Genomic DNA, 20730 nt, shown 5'->3' with positions numbered 1-20730 from the left:
ATTGAGCACCTACTCTATGCCAGGCACAGTTTTAGGTCCTGGGGATACAGCTGTGAGCAAAACAGATGAAAATTCCTGCCCTAGTGGGGGTACATGCTAGAGCAACACCATCCAATGGAACTTTCTACAATGATGGAAATGTTATTTGTATGCGACTGTCCACATGTGGCTGTGGAGCACTTAAAAGTCGACTGAGGAACTGAAGTTCTCATTTAATTTAAATTAAATTAATTACATATTTAAATAGTTATGTGTAAGTGCGACTAATGTGACTGAGGAACTGAATGTCTAATTTAGTTATAAATGTATATTTAAACAACTATGTGTAGCTAATGTTTACTGTATCAGGCAGCATGGCTCTAAAGGCCAAGGGATACATCATCGACTTTTCTCTCTCGACACATAAACATACTCAGTTCTCTTCCACCCTAAAAAGACTCTCTTCTCATACCCAGGCTCTTGTTTCCAGTTCCTCTCCTCTTGTTCTCTCCAGCCATCAACCATGGCGAGACTCCCCAGTGTTGTGTAATGGATGCTTTTCATCCCTTGCATCTTACTCATTTCTGTGCTGCCCTGGAGACCAATGACCTCTCCTTTCTCGAAACGCTTTTGAACTTGACCCTTAGGGATGACACTCTTCTGCCAGGTCTCCTCCTGCCTCTGTGACTTCTCCCTCTTTTTCACCAATATCTTTCCTCTACTTGTCTTTTTTTTTTTTTTTCCCTTCCCCAACATTCCATTGGGGATTCTTGGCTTTTTTCATTTTAGCTATCTACCCTGGGATATCTGGTCTACCATAACCCTACCCTTGACCGCTCCTGATGCATTCACCAAATATGCATTGAGTACCTGCTGCGTCAGGAAAGGTGCTGCAGGTACTACCAAAAAAAAGTCTCTGCACAGTCGTAGAGAACAAACGTATGGACACCAAGGGAGTGGGATGAATTGGGAGATTGAGATTGACGTATATACACTAATATGTATAAAATAGATAACTAATGAGGACCTGCTGTATAGCACAGGGAATTCCACTTTGCTGTACAGTAGAAACTAACACAACATTGTAAAACAACTATACCCCAATAAAAAAAAAAAGTCTCTGACCTCCTGGAGCTGATATTCTAGAAGAGGAGGTGAATAATATATACAACTTAATAAACAGTATAATTTCAGAGAGTGAAGGTTCTCTTTATCCGGAGGGGACATGGAAATCCTCTCTGAGAAGAAAAATTTGAGCTGCAATCTGAAGGATTTGAAGAGGGCCAGCTAAGAAAAGAGGGAGAGAGTTGACGGGATGGGGCAAGTGTTTGAAGTAGAAGAGATGGCCAACATAGCATTCCCATGGTGGAAAGGAGATTTTCCCATTGGAAGAACAGAAAGCCAAAGTGCCTGGAGTATAGCACAGAGCAGTCAGTGGGAGTAAAGTCACACAAGGTCTTATGGTCACGCTACCGTTTGGATTTTATTCTAAGCATGATAGAAGCCATTGGAAGGTTTTAGTGAGGGAATTACAGAAAACTGGCTTCCCAAACTTAACGTGTCCACAATCCAGCTCTTGATCTTCCTCCAAACCACCCCCTTCCTCCATCGTCCCCATCTCAGTTGACAACTCCATCCTTCAGGTAACCCAGTCTTAACCCCTCTCTCCCACCACATGCTCCATCCTTCCATTGGAAGCCCTGGCGGCTGCCGTATTGTTCTCCATAGTGCGTCACACCATCTGACATACCGTATATTTTCCCATTGACACTTTGTTCATGGTGGCATCCTCAGGTCCTACCTGAGTGTCTGGTGCATAGCAGGTGCTCAATAAACCCTGGTTGAATAAATGGACCACTTGGTGTTCCAATCATAATCAGAAAGCCATTCTTCCCTTCCCTTTCTTTCCCACCATTGCCCCCACCCCATCCAACAAGCCACGTGAGGTAGAAAACTAGGGTTCAGGAGTCCTGGGGTCCTGGGTTCACATTCTTACTTGGCGGTGTGGACCTCCATGCATTAGTAACTTATCTGGGCTTCAGTTTCCTCCTCTGTAAAATGGGACTCATCCTGCTGGCTGCTGGGATGCAGGGAGGACTTGATGAGCCCAGGCAAGTTTCCCGGTGCACAGCAGTCAATGGCAGTTATATATAAATTGGGGCCTCCTTTGTACTCCCACTGCCTTTGTCCTAGTTCTAGCCCTCATTACGCCGGTCGGCTCTTGTGGCTGCCTCCTAATTCCTCCCTCCATCACCACCAATCTGTCCTTTCAGCTGTCAGGCTTGTCTTCCTAACGCCAACCCTAATCACATCCCTCCCTTGCTCCAAAACCTTACATGACTCTCACTGTCCAGACAACAAGACCCACCTTCTCTGCCTCCGGTTTCCCCCGACCACGTATCCTGAGGGAAGCCTTCTGCCTCTGTAGGACATTCTCGGCCTGAGAAGCCTTCCCCCTCCTCCTGTTCTTCTCCTAACTCTGTCATCCATCCAGGGAGGGAGTCTGGAGATAGTACACCTTGGGTGCGAGCTAAGATTGCACTGGGCAGGAGGGAGGTTGGATTGTCTGCATTTCAGAGGCTCAGAGAAGTTAGGGCAAAGGCCACGTAATGAGAAAATTCAGGGTCAGGGTTTAACTCCAAGTCTCTAAGATTTTGTAACATTTTGTGCTGTGCTGCCTCTTCAGACTTGGGCTGCACAATCATGCTGTCCCCAGCCTTCCTGTCTGTACTCATTTCCTCCTCGTTCCTGCCTCCTACAGCCCTGGAGCCAAAAGGACTTGAATCTCTCACCCACTTACTTGTATGGTCATCTAAGGGCAGGGCTGAGTTCAGCTCAGCTTTATCCTTGTGTTCAGTACGACGATGGGTCTAAACCCATCATCTCTCACCTGGACCAGGGCAGTCACCTCCCCCCCTAGTCTCCCAGCTTCTGGCCTTGACCCCCAGGGGGGTCTTATTTTAATACAAGTCAGATCATGTCTCTTCAGTGCTCAGAACCCTCCACGGCTCCTACTTCACTCGGAGCAAAAGCCGAAGTCCTCACCGTGGCCCACAAGGCCCTGCACCATTGGCCCCATCACCCCCCAGGCCTCATCTCCTCCCACTGTCACCCTGGCTTACTCGGTTCCAGCCTCACTAGCCTCCTTGCTGTTCCTCACATGTACCTTTGCACTGACTGTCCCTCTGCCTAGAGTTTTCCTCTGACATATTCCTGTGGCTCACTTCACATCTTTATCCCACTGACTCTCCGTACCTGAGCTGTGTGGTCCATTCACCACTGGCCACGTGTGGCCATTGAGCACCTGAGTTTAGATGTGCCATAGGTGTAGAATCTGCACCAAGATTTCAAAGACGTACTCCAAAGGAAAGAATGTATAAAATGTCTTGAGAATAATCTTTCATATTGATTGCCTGTTGAAATGATAATGCTTCGGACACACCAGGTTAAAGAAACTATATTTATTAAAATTAATTTTACCTGTTTCTTTTGACTCTCAATGTGGCTACTGGAAAATTTTAAATTTCACACATGGCTCTTCTTGTTTTTTCCTTTTTTCTTTTCTTTTTTTTAATTGAAGTATAGTTGATTTACAACGTTGTGTTAATTTCTGCTATACAGCAGAATGATTCACTTATACATATATATACATTCTCTTTTTTTATATTCTTTTCCATTATGGTTTATCATAGGATATTGAATATAGTTCTCCGTGCTGTACAGCAGGACCTCGTTGTTCATCCATTCTATATATAAAAGCTTACATCTGCTAACCCCAGCCTCCCACTCCATCCCTCCCTCAACCCCCTCCCCCTTGGCAGCCACCAGTCTGTTCTCTATGTCCAACACATGGCTCTTCTTAAGGTTCTACTGGGCAGTGCTGGTCTGAACATCCTTAACTCTGAACTACTTCCCTGCCAGGCAGGAAAGAGCAGTTGGCCTTTACCAATTGATATGTGTGTCATCACTCCCCTCACCCTGCCCCACGTTACCAATGCACCCCCTTCTCTGCACTGCTTTTCTCCCTTGTACTCATCACCCTGACATCTGGCATATTTACTGCGTTTATTCTCAGCCTCCCCCATGCAAACAGGGATTCCTATGACTCCTGTCCCCAGGACCTAGACAGAGCCTGGCACATTGTAGGTGCCCAGTTCATGTTTGTGAAGTGAGTGAATGAAAACTCAACAAATGCTTGTCATTTACTGTGCATGCCCTCACCCATGGCTTTTATCTGCCAAGAAGGAAGAAAGTGAAATAGACTGGTGATCTATAGGATGATGGAGTTTGAGGAATGCCAGTGAATATCGGAAAGTTGGGAGAGGAAAAGAAAAATAGAATTAAATGAATGAAAAGTTCTTTGGGGTTGCATGGCATGGCCCCCACCTATACTTCAGCTTCATGGCACCATCCAAATCCCCACCATGCACCATCTCATTCTTTGAATTTGCCAAGCTCCTTCCCACCCCAGGCTCTCTGTCTCTGCCATTCCGTCAGCCTGGAAAGTTCTTCCCCCATGGACCAGATCCCTCCTCCTCTTCCGTGAGCCCTCAGCTTGAGACGGGGTCCTCCCTGGGTCCCAGACGAGTTAACACTACCTGCTGTGTGCCCTCAGAGCTGTTGTTTTCCCCTGCTCTCTCTAAGAATGCATGACACCTGTGACGGATTCATTCTCTGTGTGCCTTTTTTGGTTAAACATTCTTCTCCCACATCAGCTCCGTGGGGCAAGGAGGACCTCAGGTATTGCTTTGCCCAGCACACACAGGACGTGTTCAGATATGCATTTGTTGATGGTGGAAAAGGAGGTCAGCCCAACCTAATAGACCCGTCTCTGCTCTAGGAATAGTTGGAAAAAGAGTTGGGTCTTAGTTTGGTGTGCCTCCATATTGACCCTGAAACAAGGATTCAGGTGCAAGTAGTTCATCTGGGAAGTGACTCCAGGAAGTGTGGGTGGGGGACAAGGGTGGGGAGACAAGGAAGAATGAAGGGTCAAGCAGGTTACCCGCTGCGGGCAGCTGGGCTCAGCCTCTCTGGGAGCCTGTGTAGAACTCACACCTCAGAGGATCTGGGAGGAGGGGGCAGGGGAGCTGGGGAATTCATCCACCTACTCCCAGCAATCTTTGGTGGAGGGCTGCTCCCACAGGGGAATTCACTCCCTGGGCCTGTCTCAGCTTCAAAGAAAGTCCTGAGACAAAGGCGTGCCAATATTGGTTATTTACAGATGCAGATACTGGTTGTCTCAAAGACAAAGAGATATACTATATATAAAATAGATAATCACCAAGGACCTACTGTATAGCACAGGGAACTCTACTCAATATTCTATAATAATCTATATGGGAAAAGAATCTGAAAAAGAATGGATGTATGTATATGTATAACTGAATCACTTTGCTGTACACCTAAAACTAACACAACATTGAAACTCAACTATACTCCAATACAAAATAAAAATTAAATTTAAAAAAAGACAAAGATGGGACTTCCCTGGTGGCTCAGTGGTTAAGAATCCACCTGCCAATGCAGGGGACACAGGTTCAAGCCCTGGTCCGGGAAGATCCCACATGCCACGGAGCAACTAAGCCTGTGCGCCACAACTACTGAGCCTGCACTCTAGAGCCCGTGAGCCACAACTACTGAGCCCGTGTGCCACAACTACTGAGCCCATGTGCCACAACTACTGAAGCCCTCACGCCTAGAGCCCACGCTCCACAACAAGAGAAGCCACCGCAAGGAGAAGCCCGCGCACCGCAACAAAGAGTAGCCCCTGGTCACTGCAACTAGAGAAAGCCCGAGCGCGGCAATGAAGACCCAACACAGCCAAAAATAAATAAATAAATACATTTATTTTTTAAAAAGACAAAGAGATGTAGATACTGGGTATTCACAGATGCAGATATGGTTGTTCAAAGTAAAAGTCATAAGGTCCAGATCCCTGGACAAAACTGAAGACACCCCCAAATTATTTGCGTGGTCTCCCTCCTCTTAACCACAGAGCCCTCTGTTTTTCAGCATTTCTTGCCTATCATGTGAGGCTCCAACAACAACCTCTTCTGTGGCATAGTTCCATGGTGGTTCCTACTACATTTCTTATTCAGGAAACGGGTCTGGGGGTTCCTTGGGTTGAGGAGGGTCTCTGGGACCCTTTTTCTCACCAGCAATACTTTTTACAAATGAGGTCTTAGGATGGGGTCTTTACGGGGGGGCTTTCTACGGGAGGGTCCTCTCACCTATCACCGTGATTCTTACTCACCTGTATTTACAGGAGTGACTTTTTGCCCTGAGGTTCGGGGTCTGTAGTCCCCTTCTGGAGCTGATGTCAGCTGGTCCACCCCCGCAGGGCTACACCCATTGTTTGGGTTGTTTGAGTAGCTTAGTACACTTCCTGTGTTCTGGCCACAATGCCAACCACTTCACGTGTATCGATTCATTTAATCCTCACACCCCTTTGAGGTGTAGGTACTGTTGTGATCCCTGTTATACAAAAGGGGGAACTGAGGCATGGAGAGGGGAAGTAACTTGCCCAAGGTCACCCAGCTGGGAAGTGGCAGAGCTGAGATTTGAACCCATGCTGGCTGGGATCTTAACACTAAACTGCTTTCTTGCCAGTTGGTAAAGAGACCTGAGCCCCGAAGGATCTGCCACTCCCCTTGGTCCTTCCCCCAGGGCCTCCCAGCCTCCCCAGGATCCATCCTGATTGTGAGTTGCAAAATACACTGAAAGTCACCCCAACCAGGTGCCACAGGAGTCTTCTGTTCTTCTCAGCCTAATGTTTATCGAGTATCATCAACCATACACCTATGTGGGGTCTTTGTAAATCATCTGTTATCCTGTGAAGCAGGTACTATTAACACTGTTTTACAGGTGACGAAACTGAGGCCCAGCAATGTAAAATCACCTGCCTGTGGTCACCCAGCCAATACACCACAACATCGAACCCCCGCCCACCGGTCTGACCCTGAAACCCACCTTCTGCTTTCTGTTCTGGCTTCTTTCTTCCAGCATCTTGGCAACAGTTGGGACGGAGTTTGACCTAAGAACGCTGAGGGCAGTTCGAGTGCTGCGGCCGCTCAAGCTGGTGTCTGGAATCCCAAGTGCGTGAGTTTCCAACCGTGACCAGGGGTCTGCTCAGGGGGTCCCGCGAGCCCTTGGTTTCCCCTCTGCATAGCGTGTCACAGGAACCCTTGGGTGCGTCCCCAGCCTGGGTCAGGGCAGCCTCCACTTTGGGGAAGTCCCTCAGGGGACTCCCCACCAGGCATCTGGCTGCAGGTCTGGGTGAGCGCCTGAAAGCCAGCCAGGAGCCGCACCCATTTACTGAGCATTTCTCCATCAGGAGCCATGGTAAGCGCCACCCAGGTCCTCACACTCACAACCCTGTGAAGTCGGTAATGCTGCTATCTCCGTTTTACAGATGGGGAAACTGAAGCTCAGGGCGGCTGAATAACTTGAGCAAAGTCACGTGGCTGAGAATGGCAGAATTAGGAGTTAGCCAGTCTGACCCCAAGGCTGGTAATACTGGTGGCAATGACCGTTACCATTCATTGAGTGCCTGCTGTGTACCGGGCACAGCAGAAAGAGCTTTTTGTGTATTATCTTAGTTCATCCTCACGATCACCCAGTGAACCCATTTTACAGATGAAAAGGTGGAGGCTCAGAAAGGTTAAATGACTCACCTGAGTTCTTACAGCTTGACAGCGATGAGCTCCAAAGTCTATACTCGTTCCATGCTATTTTCTCATCCTCCAGGGATGCTTCTCCTCCAGATCCTCTGTGGGTGGCTGCACTATACAGGGTCAGGATTAGGTTCAGCTGGAAAAAACAAAAGAAAAACAAAACAAAACAGGGCTAAACTTTTTCTGTCCTACTGCCTCAGTAGTAGTAGTAGTAATAATAATAACAATAATTCCTATTTTTTTTAACATCGTTATTGGAGTATAATCGCCTTACAATGTTGTGTTAGTTTCTGCTGTATAACAAAGTGAATCAGCTATATGCATACATATATCCCTATATCCCCTCCCTCCTGCGTCCCACCCTCCCTATCCTCCCCCTCTAGGTGGTCACAAAGCACCGAGCTGATCTCCCTGTTCTATTATTTTTTATTTATAAGCACTTACTATGTACCAGGCGCTGTTCTAAGTATTTGCCATTTTTTTAACTCATTAATCCTCACAACAAGCCTGTGAAGTAGGTTCTGTTATTACCACCATTTTACATTTCATTAGCTTCATTCTTCAAGTTCATTGCCATCCAGATTTAAAGAGTAAGATTTTCCAGATAACCACCAGCAGGATCTTTTTGTTAGAAAGAAGGCACTTCTACTCAGGTGTCTGCAAGATTCCAGTGGGTGCCTATGTCATATTAAATCAAGGGCCATCCCAAAGCTAATACTAATAAGAATTTTTGTTTAACGACCACCTATGATGTGCCAGGGACTTTGCTAGGTATGAACCCTCTCATTTAATCCTGAGAGGGAGGTGCTATTCTAATCCCCATTTACAGACGAAGAAACCAAGGTTCAGAACGGGAACGTGACTTGCTCAAGATCACTTTGCTAGTCAGGAGTTGACTAAGTCAGGTCCCCTAGAAGCAGATTTAGATAGGTGTTCAGATGCACTTGCTTTATTGGGGGAGTGCCGTCAGGAGAGAGAGAATGAGGGCAGCAGGACGGGGTAGTGGAAGGATCTGAACAAAGATGCAGTCTCAGCCGGATCCTGCAGGGAGCTCTGGGGTGTGAATAGCGTCAGAGTTGTCTCCTACTTGAGGCAACAGGCTGGTCTTTTGCACTTCTGTGGTCAGTTATTGGGGGTGGGAGGTGGGGAAGCGATAGCCTCCCAGGTGGGGAGCTTTTGATAACCAAGGGCAATTCTATGAAAAGAGGAGCATCTGGGAGCCGTTAGCAGCAAATGCCCACAGCAGCTGGAGGGAGGGTCCACCAACAGCAAAGGAGATCTGGCCTGGGCATCAACTTCAGCCAGTGTCCAGAGCCTTAGCCACTCTGCCACATGCATCAGCCTTACATTTTGGACCTCTTGGAGTAACATAGTCTCCCTGTGGTCTCCACCCATCAGGAGGTGCTAATCGTGGGCCATGGGAAGTTCTTCTCATCAAGAAGCAAGACCCAAGCTATATGTTTGAATCCTCATTTTAACCATAGACTTTCCTAAACATAGAGAACAGTGGTTACAAACAGAGGATTTGACATCATTCCGACCTGGATGCAAATCCTGGCCCTGTTATTTATCATGCCCTAAGGTGAATCATGACATCCGCTGAGGTTTGCTTCCCACCTCTGTAAAATGGGGATAATTTTACACGTGCGCCTGCCTCATGGGGTTGTTACTAAAAGCCAATGAAATAATGTCCGGTTTCTCAGGGTTGGAACTAGGACATTGACTGCTTTCCCAGACAGAGCTGCAACTAGCGTATATGGCGCCTTTGTATGAATTAGGAAAAGACGCCCTCTCTTGGTGGAAAGAAGTGAGAAAAAGTCACCCCGCTCTGGGTGAAAGCCACCCAACACCCAAGAACGGGGCTCAGAAAGCCATGAATTTCCACCTCTTTCTTGCCCAAAAGGTCATCAAATGGGACAGCCTATGTCCAATACTTTTAAAAATATTTTAAAGATAAAAAGTGGGGAATTCCCTGGCGGTCCAGTGGTTAGGACTCCGAGCTTTCACTGCCGTGGTCCCGGGTTCAGTCCCTGCTTGGGGAACTAAGATCCCACAAGCCAAACGGCGCGGCCAAAACAAAACCAAAAAAAAAAAAAGTGCTCTAAAATATTAGGAGGAATGGTTCCTATTATTATAACGAGCAGCCTCTGTGTCTTCCATCTATCTTCCCTCACTGTCGCCCGGTCCCCAGCCTCCTGCGTGCTCTGGGTTCCCTCAGGAGGCATCTTGGGGGTGGGGTTTTGGCGTGCCTTCTCACGGGCCTATGGGGCCTCTCTCTCTGTGTCTCCCCAGGTTTACAAGTCGTCCTGAAGTCGATCATGAAGGCAATGATCCCCTTGCTGCAGATCGGCCTCCTCCTCTTTTTTGCAATCCTTATTTTTGCAATCATAGGGTTAGAATTTTATATGGGAAAATTTCATACCACCTGCTTTGAAGAGGGCACAGGTAGGTCCGAGCAGCAGCGTATTTTTTTCCCAACCTTCCTCCCCTTTCTTTTCTCCCTTAGGGATAAGCTCCTGGAAGGGATCTACAGGGGTTTGCTTCTTTCTCCTGGAAGCTGGGAGAACCTCCTCCCGAAAGCACTGCAGGCAAGGCAGGGGGGTGAAACAGTCCCCGAGATCTTGGTTGTTGCCGGGGCATTGCATTGGGGTCCCCGAGAAGCTGTCCCGGGGTGAGTGGTTTATTTGGGAAGTGATCCCAGGAAGCACCATCAGAGGAGTGGAGAAGTGAGACAGGGAAGGGAAAACATCTAGTAAAGGGGGGTGTTATCAAGTAGGTTACCATCTTGGGCAACCAGACCTCAGTTCCATTGGGCACCTCGGGGAAACAGTGTAGGTCACACTCAGAGCCATCCCACACATGGGGCGAGGGAGCTGGCTACTTATCCACCAAATTCTGTCTGACATTGGCAAGGACTGCCCCCTGGGAGGGCATTAAGGCCCTGGCACAGCTGGCTGCCCTGACACTGGGCTGGAGCACGTATCAAAGGTGTTTTCGGTGGGAGCATGTAGGGGCAAATGACTGCAGAATATAGGCGCAGTGCCCACAGCCTCTGCCTAGTTACCTTGCAGTGACCCCAGACCCTAGCGCATGCTGAGTTCTAAAGCCTCCTTACCCTGGAGGAAAGGGAGAGTCGAGGATGGCTCCTCCTGGTCTCCCCCAGAATGTGCCTTAAAGCCATCCCGCTGGGAGTCCTGGCACCAGCCAGTCAGAACCAGAGCGCAAGAAGGATCTTGGCTCATGAGCTCCCGGCACTATGCCAGTGTCAACCCCTTAGCTGCTGGATCGAGAAAGCAGGGTGGGCGCAGGAGAAAATCCAGGAGGGCCAGGCACAGCCCTGGTGCTCATCTCTGAATCAGCAGCGGGGCAACTGCTGGGGATAGTGTCCCACGCTATCCACACACTCAAGGACCCAATAGCTTCCAGATACATCTTTGATTAAATCCCCTGCTATCCAAACCTAGCTGCTTGCTCTCTGACCAAGAACCAAATCAAATCAAATCGGAGGGAAGTCTGTGTTTCAATATTTGGACCACGGGCCGCCTCAGTGTGGGCCGGCTGAATGACAGCGCTAGTCATGCGTCAAAGAAACTGTGAATTGAGACAGTAAAGCCCAAAGGGGAGCCCGTTGGGAAGGGAAAGAGATTTCAGGCCTGTCTTATTAGGAAGAAGATTCTGTCCTGGAGTGGTTTCCCATCCACCTTCTCTTCCCAATGACCCCCGGGTGGCAGAGCCCTCTCCCCAGACCTCCCAGAGGGCAGCAAAACCCAGTAAGGAAGGTTTATTCGAGATGCTTTTATTGCCTCCTTTTTCTTGCTCCCCCCACCCCCGTCTCCTTCTCTCCTGGGCTTGTGAAGTTTGCTCAATATGGGATGTCCTAATTATTTCTTTCCCCGATGAAGAAGGTGTTAATTGAGGCAGAGCTATTTCTGCTCCTGGCCTCGTCACCCAGGCGGAAATGCTGGAGGGAGAGACACAGGGCAGGGCCCCTCGGAAAAATCAGCCGAAGGTAGAGAAACCAGGATTCCTGGATCCTAGGGTTTTTTGTTGTTGTTGTTGTTTTCTCTCTCTCTCTCTCTCTCTCTCTCTCTCCAGCAAAGGGGACAGAGGACTGGCTTGAGTCTGAATTGAGGTTTTAAGGGGACAGATGTGGGTGAGGCAACCGGAGGGTAGGAGGCCTTGATTTAGGAAGGATGACTGAAAAGCTCGCAATTAAAAATATAAGGCATGTGAGTAAGAGACAGATATAAACAGACACCCAGGCAGCAGGTTAATTTTAAAATATATTTATAATCAAATTCCTCAGACTCTCTGGATGGTTGCTTTTCTAGAAGCAGCCCTCAGAGTGTTTTGTGATGAGGGGGCAGGTGGGGGGTTGGGGGGAGCGGGTCGCAATCAAGAACACCACTAGGCAAAGCTGCTAAAGACAGACAGGTTTTCTCTTGCAGACAGGTTCTCCTTATCATCAGGAACACGGTTCCTGTGTGCCCAGCACCGCGCTAAACACCCAGAGAAATGCCAAGGAAAAGTGGAAGCGCCCTGCTTTCTAAGAGCTTCCAAAACAGTCTGAGGAAACAAGACCCCCTTGTCTGCAACTAGTCCATAGCAATGCAGGTTGATGCTGCTTTTGTCTCCTCACCAAATGTGAATATTCGGGAGCTATTGTAGCCCCGAGGAAAGAAAGGGACCTGTGTTCACTGGGCTAACCCGGGGGCTGGGTGGGCGGGGCGGGGGGGGGGTGGGTGGCGCACATTGGTGGATAGGTATTGAGCCAGACTTGGACACAAGGTGGAAATGGAGAAGGTTTTGGACAGAGGTGACCTTCCCGACAGACAATGGTTCTCATTCATTACAGGAGCCCATGGAATTTTCCCCCTTGCCCTGAGCCTTATGTTTAAAAGATTTTGCCTTCCCATCTGTATTCATTAGATAATAGCCCCTGTACCAAATCTGGCGTGAGTGGGGACGGGGTTTCCCACAACTTAAAATAGTGGCCGATGTGTCATTGCTTCTTGAGTAGTGGGTGTCCCTTCTGTGACGGTAAATGTCATTTTGCATGACCTAGAGTTTCTACTTAACCAGAGTTTCAAAGGCCAATAAGATTCATGCATTCTATGTTGGTTTATTTCACTCTGTTGCTTACTAAGTGGAGGTTAAGAATGGGCTTCAAAGCCTGTATGTAGGCTATATATAACCTATATATAAATATATCACATTGAGATATATTTTTGTTTAGTGGGAGCTTGAGTTTACACACTCAGCTGTTTGATTTCTTGTCGGACAGTGTCACTCACTCTCTGAAAACCTTCAAAAGTATCGTTCACTGAATAGAATCCCCTCATATCCGCGGCTCTGGTCCAATGGGGAAAAGCCTGGGATATTCTGTGCTCCCCTAACTCCGTGTTCTCATGAAGGCATCTCTCCTCGGTCTCCCCATCAACACCTTAGAATTCGGACCCGACCTTTATGGCCCAGCCCAACTTTGCCAGGAAGCTGTTTTGGGTTTCCAGCAAAAGGGACATCCATTGACATGTGTCTCTTTCCTTGTGGCATTTTCACAATCTGCCTCTTGCTGTCTGGGGAGAAAGCTTAGCTACTGTGCCTAAGGGTGAGTACTGTGTGTACTGGCCTCCCTCACCCCCAGAACAGCTCCCTGAGCCCAGTACATCTCAAAAAAAAAATCAGTCAGGCTACAGAAGAATAACACAACCCAATTGACAAATTTGTGCTGATGGAAGTCTAGAGAACACTGCCCCCAACCACCTCAAAAGGCACACAGCACAGTTACCAAAACTGACTGTATTTGGGACCTTAAAGTGCATGTCGACAGATTTCAAAGGACAGAGTAATACAAAACATATCCTCTGACCACAGTGCAATTAAGCTGGAAATCAAAGTTTTTGGAAATTAGGAGACATGCTTCTTATTTGTGGATGAAATGGTAGGATGTCTGAGATTTGCTTTAAGAATATTTTAGTGGCAAGGCAAAATATTTTAGTATGGGGAGGGGATGTGGATGAAACAAGATTAGCCCTGAGTTGATAAATGTTGAAATTGATGATAGGTACAGGGGAATTCATTATATTATCCTATTTTTGTAGATAAGTGACAAATTTTTAATGCTTCCTGGCTATCCATGAGTCAAAGGAGAAATAATAATGGAAATTGCTAAATATTTTACTTGAACAATAATGATACTAATGCATGACAGAATTTGTGAGATGCAGTTAAAGCTGCACCTAAAGAGTAGTTTATAGCCTTAAGGAACGTTAATTCATCCCAAAAGTTTAGCAAAAGAACAAAAAAGGAACAATGCTTAGAGAAGAAATTAATGAAATGGAAAACCATGAATAGGTCAACAAAGCCAAACATTGGGCTTTTTGGAAAAAGACTGATAAATTCATCTCAATAGCCATTTTTCTTCAACAGCATTGAATCTTCGCTGGCTCCTGTTTCTCAGAGCTGGTTTTGCTGGCCCTTGCCCCTGATTTTTCTCCCCTTCCCTTTCATAGATGACATTCAGGGTGAGTCTCCAGCTCCGTGTGGGACAGAGGAACCTGCCCGCACCTGCCCCAATGGGACCAAATGTCAGCCCTACTGGGAAGGGCCCAACAATGGGATCACTCAGTTCGACAACATCCTATTTGCAGTGCTGACTGTTTTCCAGTGCATCACCATGGAAGGGTGGACTGACCTCCTCTACAACGTAAGTGATAAGGGGTCATGGAGAGCCAGGACCAGCCAACTCCTGAGGCTGCAGTGGAGGGACCCTGAGCCGGGGAGGCCGCCGAAGGACAACTCAACACGGCCCCAGGAGAGCTGGCCTGAGGCTCAGTCCTTTGAGGATATGGGAGTGTTGTCCTCAGAACTCTAAGTAGAGAAGGGCCCTCGGGAGATGGAGATCTAGAGGACACACAGATGCTGAATAATTTTTAATTGCACAAGTTTTTAAATATAATTTTAGATTTTTGAATATGTAAAGGTTGTGTAAGTTAAAAACCAACATAGATGAGAGATAGAGAAATGTCCTTGAGCACCTATGCAAAGGGGCTCTGCGCTGGAGCCCTCACTGGCCCTCCTCCAGCCATGCCCCTCCCTATGGGGCTGACAGGAAATGTCTACCAGGAGCTAGTGCCGCCACTACTCCGCTTTCTAGATCACATTTTGGGTCATCTTAGATCCTAGAATTCCCTCCCCAAGCCCAGATCCCATGGACTTGCATGAGATTCTTCCATGGGTCTGTTCTCTGACTACACCACCCATTTGTATCCCCTGAGGGCCAAGGGTGTCCTTGGGGTGGCTCTTGGCACAGATGTGGCTGGAGTTTGGACGTGCAAGTTGGTGTGTCCATGCATGTGTGTGTGTGGAGCACCCCCTCCCCTGCCTCCAGGTGGCAGGCCATGGTCAAGGGGCAGGGAAGGCTGTCCCCGCCCCATAATCCAGTGCAGACATCCAGATTCTAAATTCCAGACTGACCTTCCAAGTGCTTATGAAGGTGTGTTTGTAAAGGAGACGCATACAGCATGTTTTATTCAGTGGCTTTTAAATATTTACATATATACGTGGGCCTCGGTTGGTACTCTTGTCCTAGGTCTTGAAAATGTTAAGTTCAGGTCAGAAGAGATGTGCACGCCTACCTGCCCCCCCCCCCCGCTTCCGTTCTGCATAGCATATCTAGGAACAGACAGCAGGTTTGAGGTGCTCAGGCTCTTTCTTGGCCCTGAACTGCAAAGAGCTTGGGCTAAAGGTTACACCCAATTGGCCAAAGCTTGCTTGGGCTCTAGGTTTGTTTCGTTTCTTTTTTTTTTAATTCTGTTTGTTTGTTTGTTTGCTTGTTTATTTTTGGCTGCGTTGGGTCTTCGTTGCTGCGCGCGGGCTTCTCATTGCGGTGGCTTCCCTCGTTGCGGAGCATGGGCTCTAGGCATGCGGGCTTCAGTAGTTGTGGCTAGCGGGCTCTAGAGCGCAGGCTCAGTAGTTGTGGCGCACGGGCTTAGTTGCTCCACGGCATGTGGGATCTTCCCAGACCAGGGCTCGAACCCACGTCCCCTGCATTGGCAGGCAGATTCTTAAGCACTGCGCCACCCGGGAAGTCCCTAGGTTTTTTTTCTTTACCAGGCTGTTGCAAGAGGAGGCTTCAGAGGGAAATGAACCCTCCTGGGAGTGAAACAGAGCTGGGAGATAGGAAGGTAAGGGAATTTAGGCAGAGAGTGGGGGTGGAGAACAGGAGCTAAGAAAAGTGTGAACATGGAAACAGGTTATATCATGGGGTTGGACATCCAGAAAAAGGGTCCGAGGTTCATAGGAAGACAATGGAGATGAGCTCAGTGGTGGATGAGGAAGTGTGAGCAGGGACATGAATTTCCAGAGGGTTCTATAGTTGTAAGCACCATCATCTTAGGGGATATTTGCCCTGGAAGCCTAGAGCTGAATCACCTTGGGGGAAGCAAACTCGGGGGAAACAGTTGAGAGAACAGAGTCAGGCATCAGGCTGCTTGGGTTGCCCTCCCGACTCCACCACTTCCTTGCTGTGCAACCTTGGACAAGTCACTTGGGCTCTCTGTGCCTCCATTTCCATGTGTGCAAAATGAGGAGAAGCACAGTCCTACCTCATAGGGCACAAGGACTGAGGGAGGTGAATATATGTGAAGCATTTAGAACAGTGCATGGTCCAAATTTGTAGGCCAAATTTTCCACCCCAAAGGGCACTCCTTTTAAAAATGTAAATGAATTTTTCATTGTGAAAACTCCAGCAGCACCTGAAGAAGTGGAGTGAGCCATTGGGTCCCACTTTATTTGCCACTCTCACCCCACTGGTAACTGCCACTAACTCAGAGTAGCCTTCTAGAACTTTCCATGCACTTACATCCCACAGTCATGCTTTGGGTGGAAACCCAGGGAGCAGGGATTTGAGCCTGATGTGAGCCTAGAGCAGTGATAAAGTACCACAAACCGGGTGGCTTAAAACAACAGACATTTATTACCTCACAGTATGGAGGCCAGAAGGTGTCAGCAGGGCCAGGCTCCCTCCAAAGGCTCTCGGGGAGGATACTTCCTTGCCTCTTCCAGCTTCTGGTGGCCGCCAGCAATCCTGGGCATTCTTTGGCTTATAGATTCTCTGTTGTCCACTCGAATACCCCATCTTCACATGGCAATCTTCTTATAAGGACACTGGTCGTATTGGCTTAGGGCCCACCTTACTCCAGTACAAAGTCATCTTAACTAATTACATCTGCAACAACCCCATTTCTAAATAAGGTCACATTCTGAGGTCCTGGAAGTTAGGACTTCAACAGATCGTGGTGGGGCAGAGGTGGTGGGGACATAATTCAATTCATAACATCTCCCAAATGAAGTGCTTGCACCTGAACCCTTGTCTGGGGCTTCCTAAATTAAGACAACCTCCCCCCACCCTGAAACGCAACCACTAGGACAACTCATTGCTAAGGGCAGGGGCTAAGTGGCATCTTTGAGTTTCTGCTGACGAGGACAGAGCTATTGCTTTTCCAGACTCATTTGGGTCCTGCCCTTGTGCTCTGCCATTTGCCAGGCCTGCCCTAGGACTCCCTTAGCTCCATCCAGCCACAGGCAGGCACAGTGTCTGGACTATCTGTCCTTTATGCTTGTGCTAGAGCCAAGCCCGTGGGCATGACCTCACCATCCGCTATCAGGTGAGATCCATGGGAAGAGTCCAGAAGCACCTGCTCCAAGCATCTTAGAATCCACAGGCACAGATGCCAGATGGATGTCGTCCACCTGGGTGGGCAGTGCTTTATGATCCCAACATCTCATTTCTTTTCTCAGTATCATTGAAATCCATTTGTTTATTCCATAATTACTTATTGAGTGCCTGCTGTGTGCCAGGAAATGATCAGGTGATCAGGGACAACACAATGAAGACGACAGACAAAAATCCCCATCCTTGTAGGGGAGACAGATGTGACCAATAAACATTATAAATAATAAACTACTCAGAAGGTGGAAGATAGACATTAAGCAAATACATAATGTTGGACGTGGTGACATGACCTGTGTCATCCTATGAGGACAACAGCAGCATAAAAGGACAGGTGTTGGGGTGTGGGGGCTAGTTTAGGTCAGGCAATGAGGGAATGCTCCTCAGAGGAGGTGACATTCCCACAGAGACTGAGAGAGCCAGGCAGATGTTTGGGGGAAGAATGTTCTTGGCAAAGGGAACAGCAGCTCGCCTACACGGTGTGCTGGGGCCCCGTCCAGGTTTTTCCCTTTTCAATTTGTCTCTTTTCTTTCCCACTTGGCTTCCTGGTTAAAGTGCCTTTTAGAAAAAGCCTAACCTTAACTAATCAGCACCCCTGTCGAAGATTTATATCGGGATGTGCACCCCAGCGTTATTTGTAAAAATAGAACAAAACTGGAAGCAACTGGTTAAATACCGTATGGTCCCTCCATATGATGGAGTATCATGTCATTAAAAATCATCTGTTGGGAGAATATTTAAGGATGCGGGGAAATGCTCACCATATAATGACAAGTTGGGGGGGGGGGGAACTGATTTTAAAAAAAGAATCAAGGTGAGATAAGCCTTATGTCTTAGTCAGCTCAGGCTGACAGTACAAAACACCATAGACTGGGCAGCTTAGACAGCAGAAATGTACTTTCTCACAGTTCTGGAGGCTGGAAGTCTGAGATCAGGGTGCCAGCATGGTCCGGTTCTGGTGAGGGCTCTCTTCCTGGCTTGCAGATGGCTGCCTTCTCACTGTGTCCTCACATGGTGAGGGCAGAGAGAGAGAGAGCAAGCTCTCTGGGATTAGTGACTTTTACAAGGACAGTAATCTCATCATGCGGGCCCCACTCTCATGACCTCCTGTAACCCTAATCACCTCCCAAAGGCCCCATCTCCAAATGCCATTACACTGGGGATTAGGGCTTCAACATATGAATTGGGTTGGAGAAGGGACACAATTCAGTCCATAGAACCTTATAATCTCAAGTGTGTAATTTTGAAAATATAAGGAAAAAAGACTGGAGTCTGCTATACCAAGATGGCCTTTAGGTAGTGGGATTTGGGAATCTTTATTTTCTTGATACTTCTCTATATTGTCAAAATTTTCTACAATGAGCAGTTTACTTCTATCCTCTTTTTTGAAATTGAAGGATAGTTGATTTACAATATTGCATTAGTTTCAGATGTATAGCATAGTAATTCAGTTATTTTTTTGCAGATTATATTCCATTTTAGGTTATTACAAACTATTGAATACAATTCCCTGTGCTATACAGTAAATCCTTGTTGCTTATCTATTTTATGTATAGTAGTTTCATAATTTACTTTTATGATCAGGGAGTGCATTTAAACTTGTCTTGCTAAGAGTTTAGGAGGAAAAAGATTTTTGGTTACTCGTAGACCAGGAGATGGGGAGGAAGGACAGGGAAAAGAGCATTTTCTGGGTGCCCATTGTATGCCGGGTGTTTTTATCTTATATTACCTGTCCAGAGAGAGTCCACGTCAAAATAAATAAATGACTTATTGATTGACATAACAATAATAAATGGTCATTTTATTGCTTTATTATTAAATAAACAAAATAAGTGAAGAAGAGACAAATCTTCCTTACAAAAGAATTCCATTTAATATATATAGACAGTCCCCCTCCAGGAATGGAGTTTAATCTTTCCCCCACCCCCAATTTGAGGATGGGCTGGACTTAGTGACTCGCTTCTAAAGAATAGCGTAAGGAAAGGACATATATCATTTCACAGTGGAGAAACCTAGAAGACACCACCTTAACCAAGTGACAAATTTTGACATCCCAGTGGATGTGTGATCATAGGATCTTTGATTTGATATGATGAGGAGGGAACCTCACCTCCGGGGTTTTCTTCTCAAAGACTCATAACCCCATAATCGTAGGCAAAACATGAGACAAACCCAGATTGGAGGGCGTTCTGCAGGATATCTGAGCAGTTCTCTTCAAGACTGTCAAGGTTGTGACAAACAAGGAAAGACTGAGAAACTGACCCAGACCAGAGGAACCTAAAGAGGCGTGAGGACTAAATGAAATGGTGGATCCTGGATGGGATCCTGAAAAGGGGGCAAACCCAAATAAAGTCTATAAATAACTGGTGAAGGAGAGATTACTGTCACCCATTTTACAAATAAGACTCTGGTTGAGAAAGTTGCCGGAGGTTGCCAGACAGGAAATGGCAGTACCAGCCTGCGAGCTCTGCATTCCTCTTCCCTGTGCTCTGAGCTGAACCCAGAGAAATAGATATTGGGGGGGAAGGGGAGAGAGGTGGGGGGTTGAGAGAGGGCAAAGGAGGGAGGGAGAGAGGAAGGGTGGGAGGGAAGGAGGGCAGTTAACTTTCAAAGGAGGAATTTCTTAAAACTCTCACTAAGTCTGGGGCAGAAAGATGGAAGATTGGGAGCAAAGAGAATCCACCTGAAAGAATTTTAAACCTTGTTGAGCCACAGATCCCTTTGTCAGTGTAATGATTTTTAAAGTCTAATAAATTAAAAGACTGGAGATGATGAAGGAAGCCAAACGTACTGAAATTGTTATAAAATACTGTTTAAAAACAGATTGGTAACGTCGTTTTAGTGTTTATAACACATTGCCAACAGGACCTGGCAATGAGTCAGATAACCCCCATAATTTCATGGGAGTGTTGAAGCTAAAAGATTTTGTGGGGTATCTGTGAACTACGTGTGATTTCTGTGGGTGAGGGGCATCACCGGTTCTGCCCACACTGTTGCAGTTTGCTGCCTCCCCTCATAATGGAAGAAAATGCCCCACTTTCTGGTGGAAATTAGGGGAAGTGAAGGATTAACTTTTTTCCATGCAAATTCACAGACTCCCCAAGGATTCCCACCCCAGTTGAGCCTGAGGGAATCTCGCAGTGACTTCTGTGGTTGCTTGGCTAGGAAAACCCTCCGAGGAGGTGATAGCTTAGCAAGTAACTGAAATTCTTGCTGTCCGTGCTGGCTCAGCCCCCACCACAAGTTACCCCATCCAAAATGTCAAGAGTGCCACTGTGGAGAAACCCTGCTCTAGAAGACCAGGGATCCTTGAAGATGGGGCATTGAGGCATCCCTGGGCATGGT

The 20730-nt window shown here is 47.3% G+C and overlaps 1 protein-coding gene across 3 annotated transcripts in view; it reads left to right on the top strand.

Moving 5' to 3' along the window:
- The window catches only part of CACNA1A (calcium voltage-gated channel subunit alpha1 A), a 234429-nt gene that overhangs the window by 101371 nt on the left and 112328 nt on the right, over positions 1-20730 (top strand). For all 3 annotated transcript variants that reach the window (XM_068534814.1, XM_068534815.1, XM_068534816.1), the window contains exons 4-6: positions 6982-7073; positions 9945-10097; positions 14165-14358. In XM_068534814.1, the coding sequence (XP_068390915.1) occupies positions 6982-7073; positions 9945-10097; positions 14165-14358 (439 nt within the window). The remainder of the gene's footprint in view (positions 1-6981; positions 7074-9944; positions 10098-14164; positions 14359-20730) is intronic.

This window comes from Eschrichtius robustus, chromosome 2, assembly GCF_028021215.1.
Source record: "Eschrichtius robustus isolate mEscRob2 chromosome 2, mEscRob2.pri, whole genome shotgun sequence".
In the NCBI taxonomy this organism is placed as follows: Eukaryota; Metazoa; Chordata; class Mammalia; order Artiodactyla; family Eschrichtiidae; genus Eschrichtius; species Eschrichtius robustus.
This window is presented reverse-complemented; position numbering and strand designations above follow the sequence as displayed.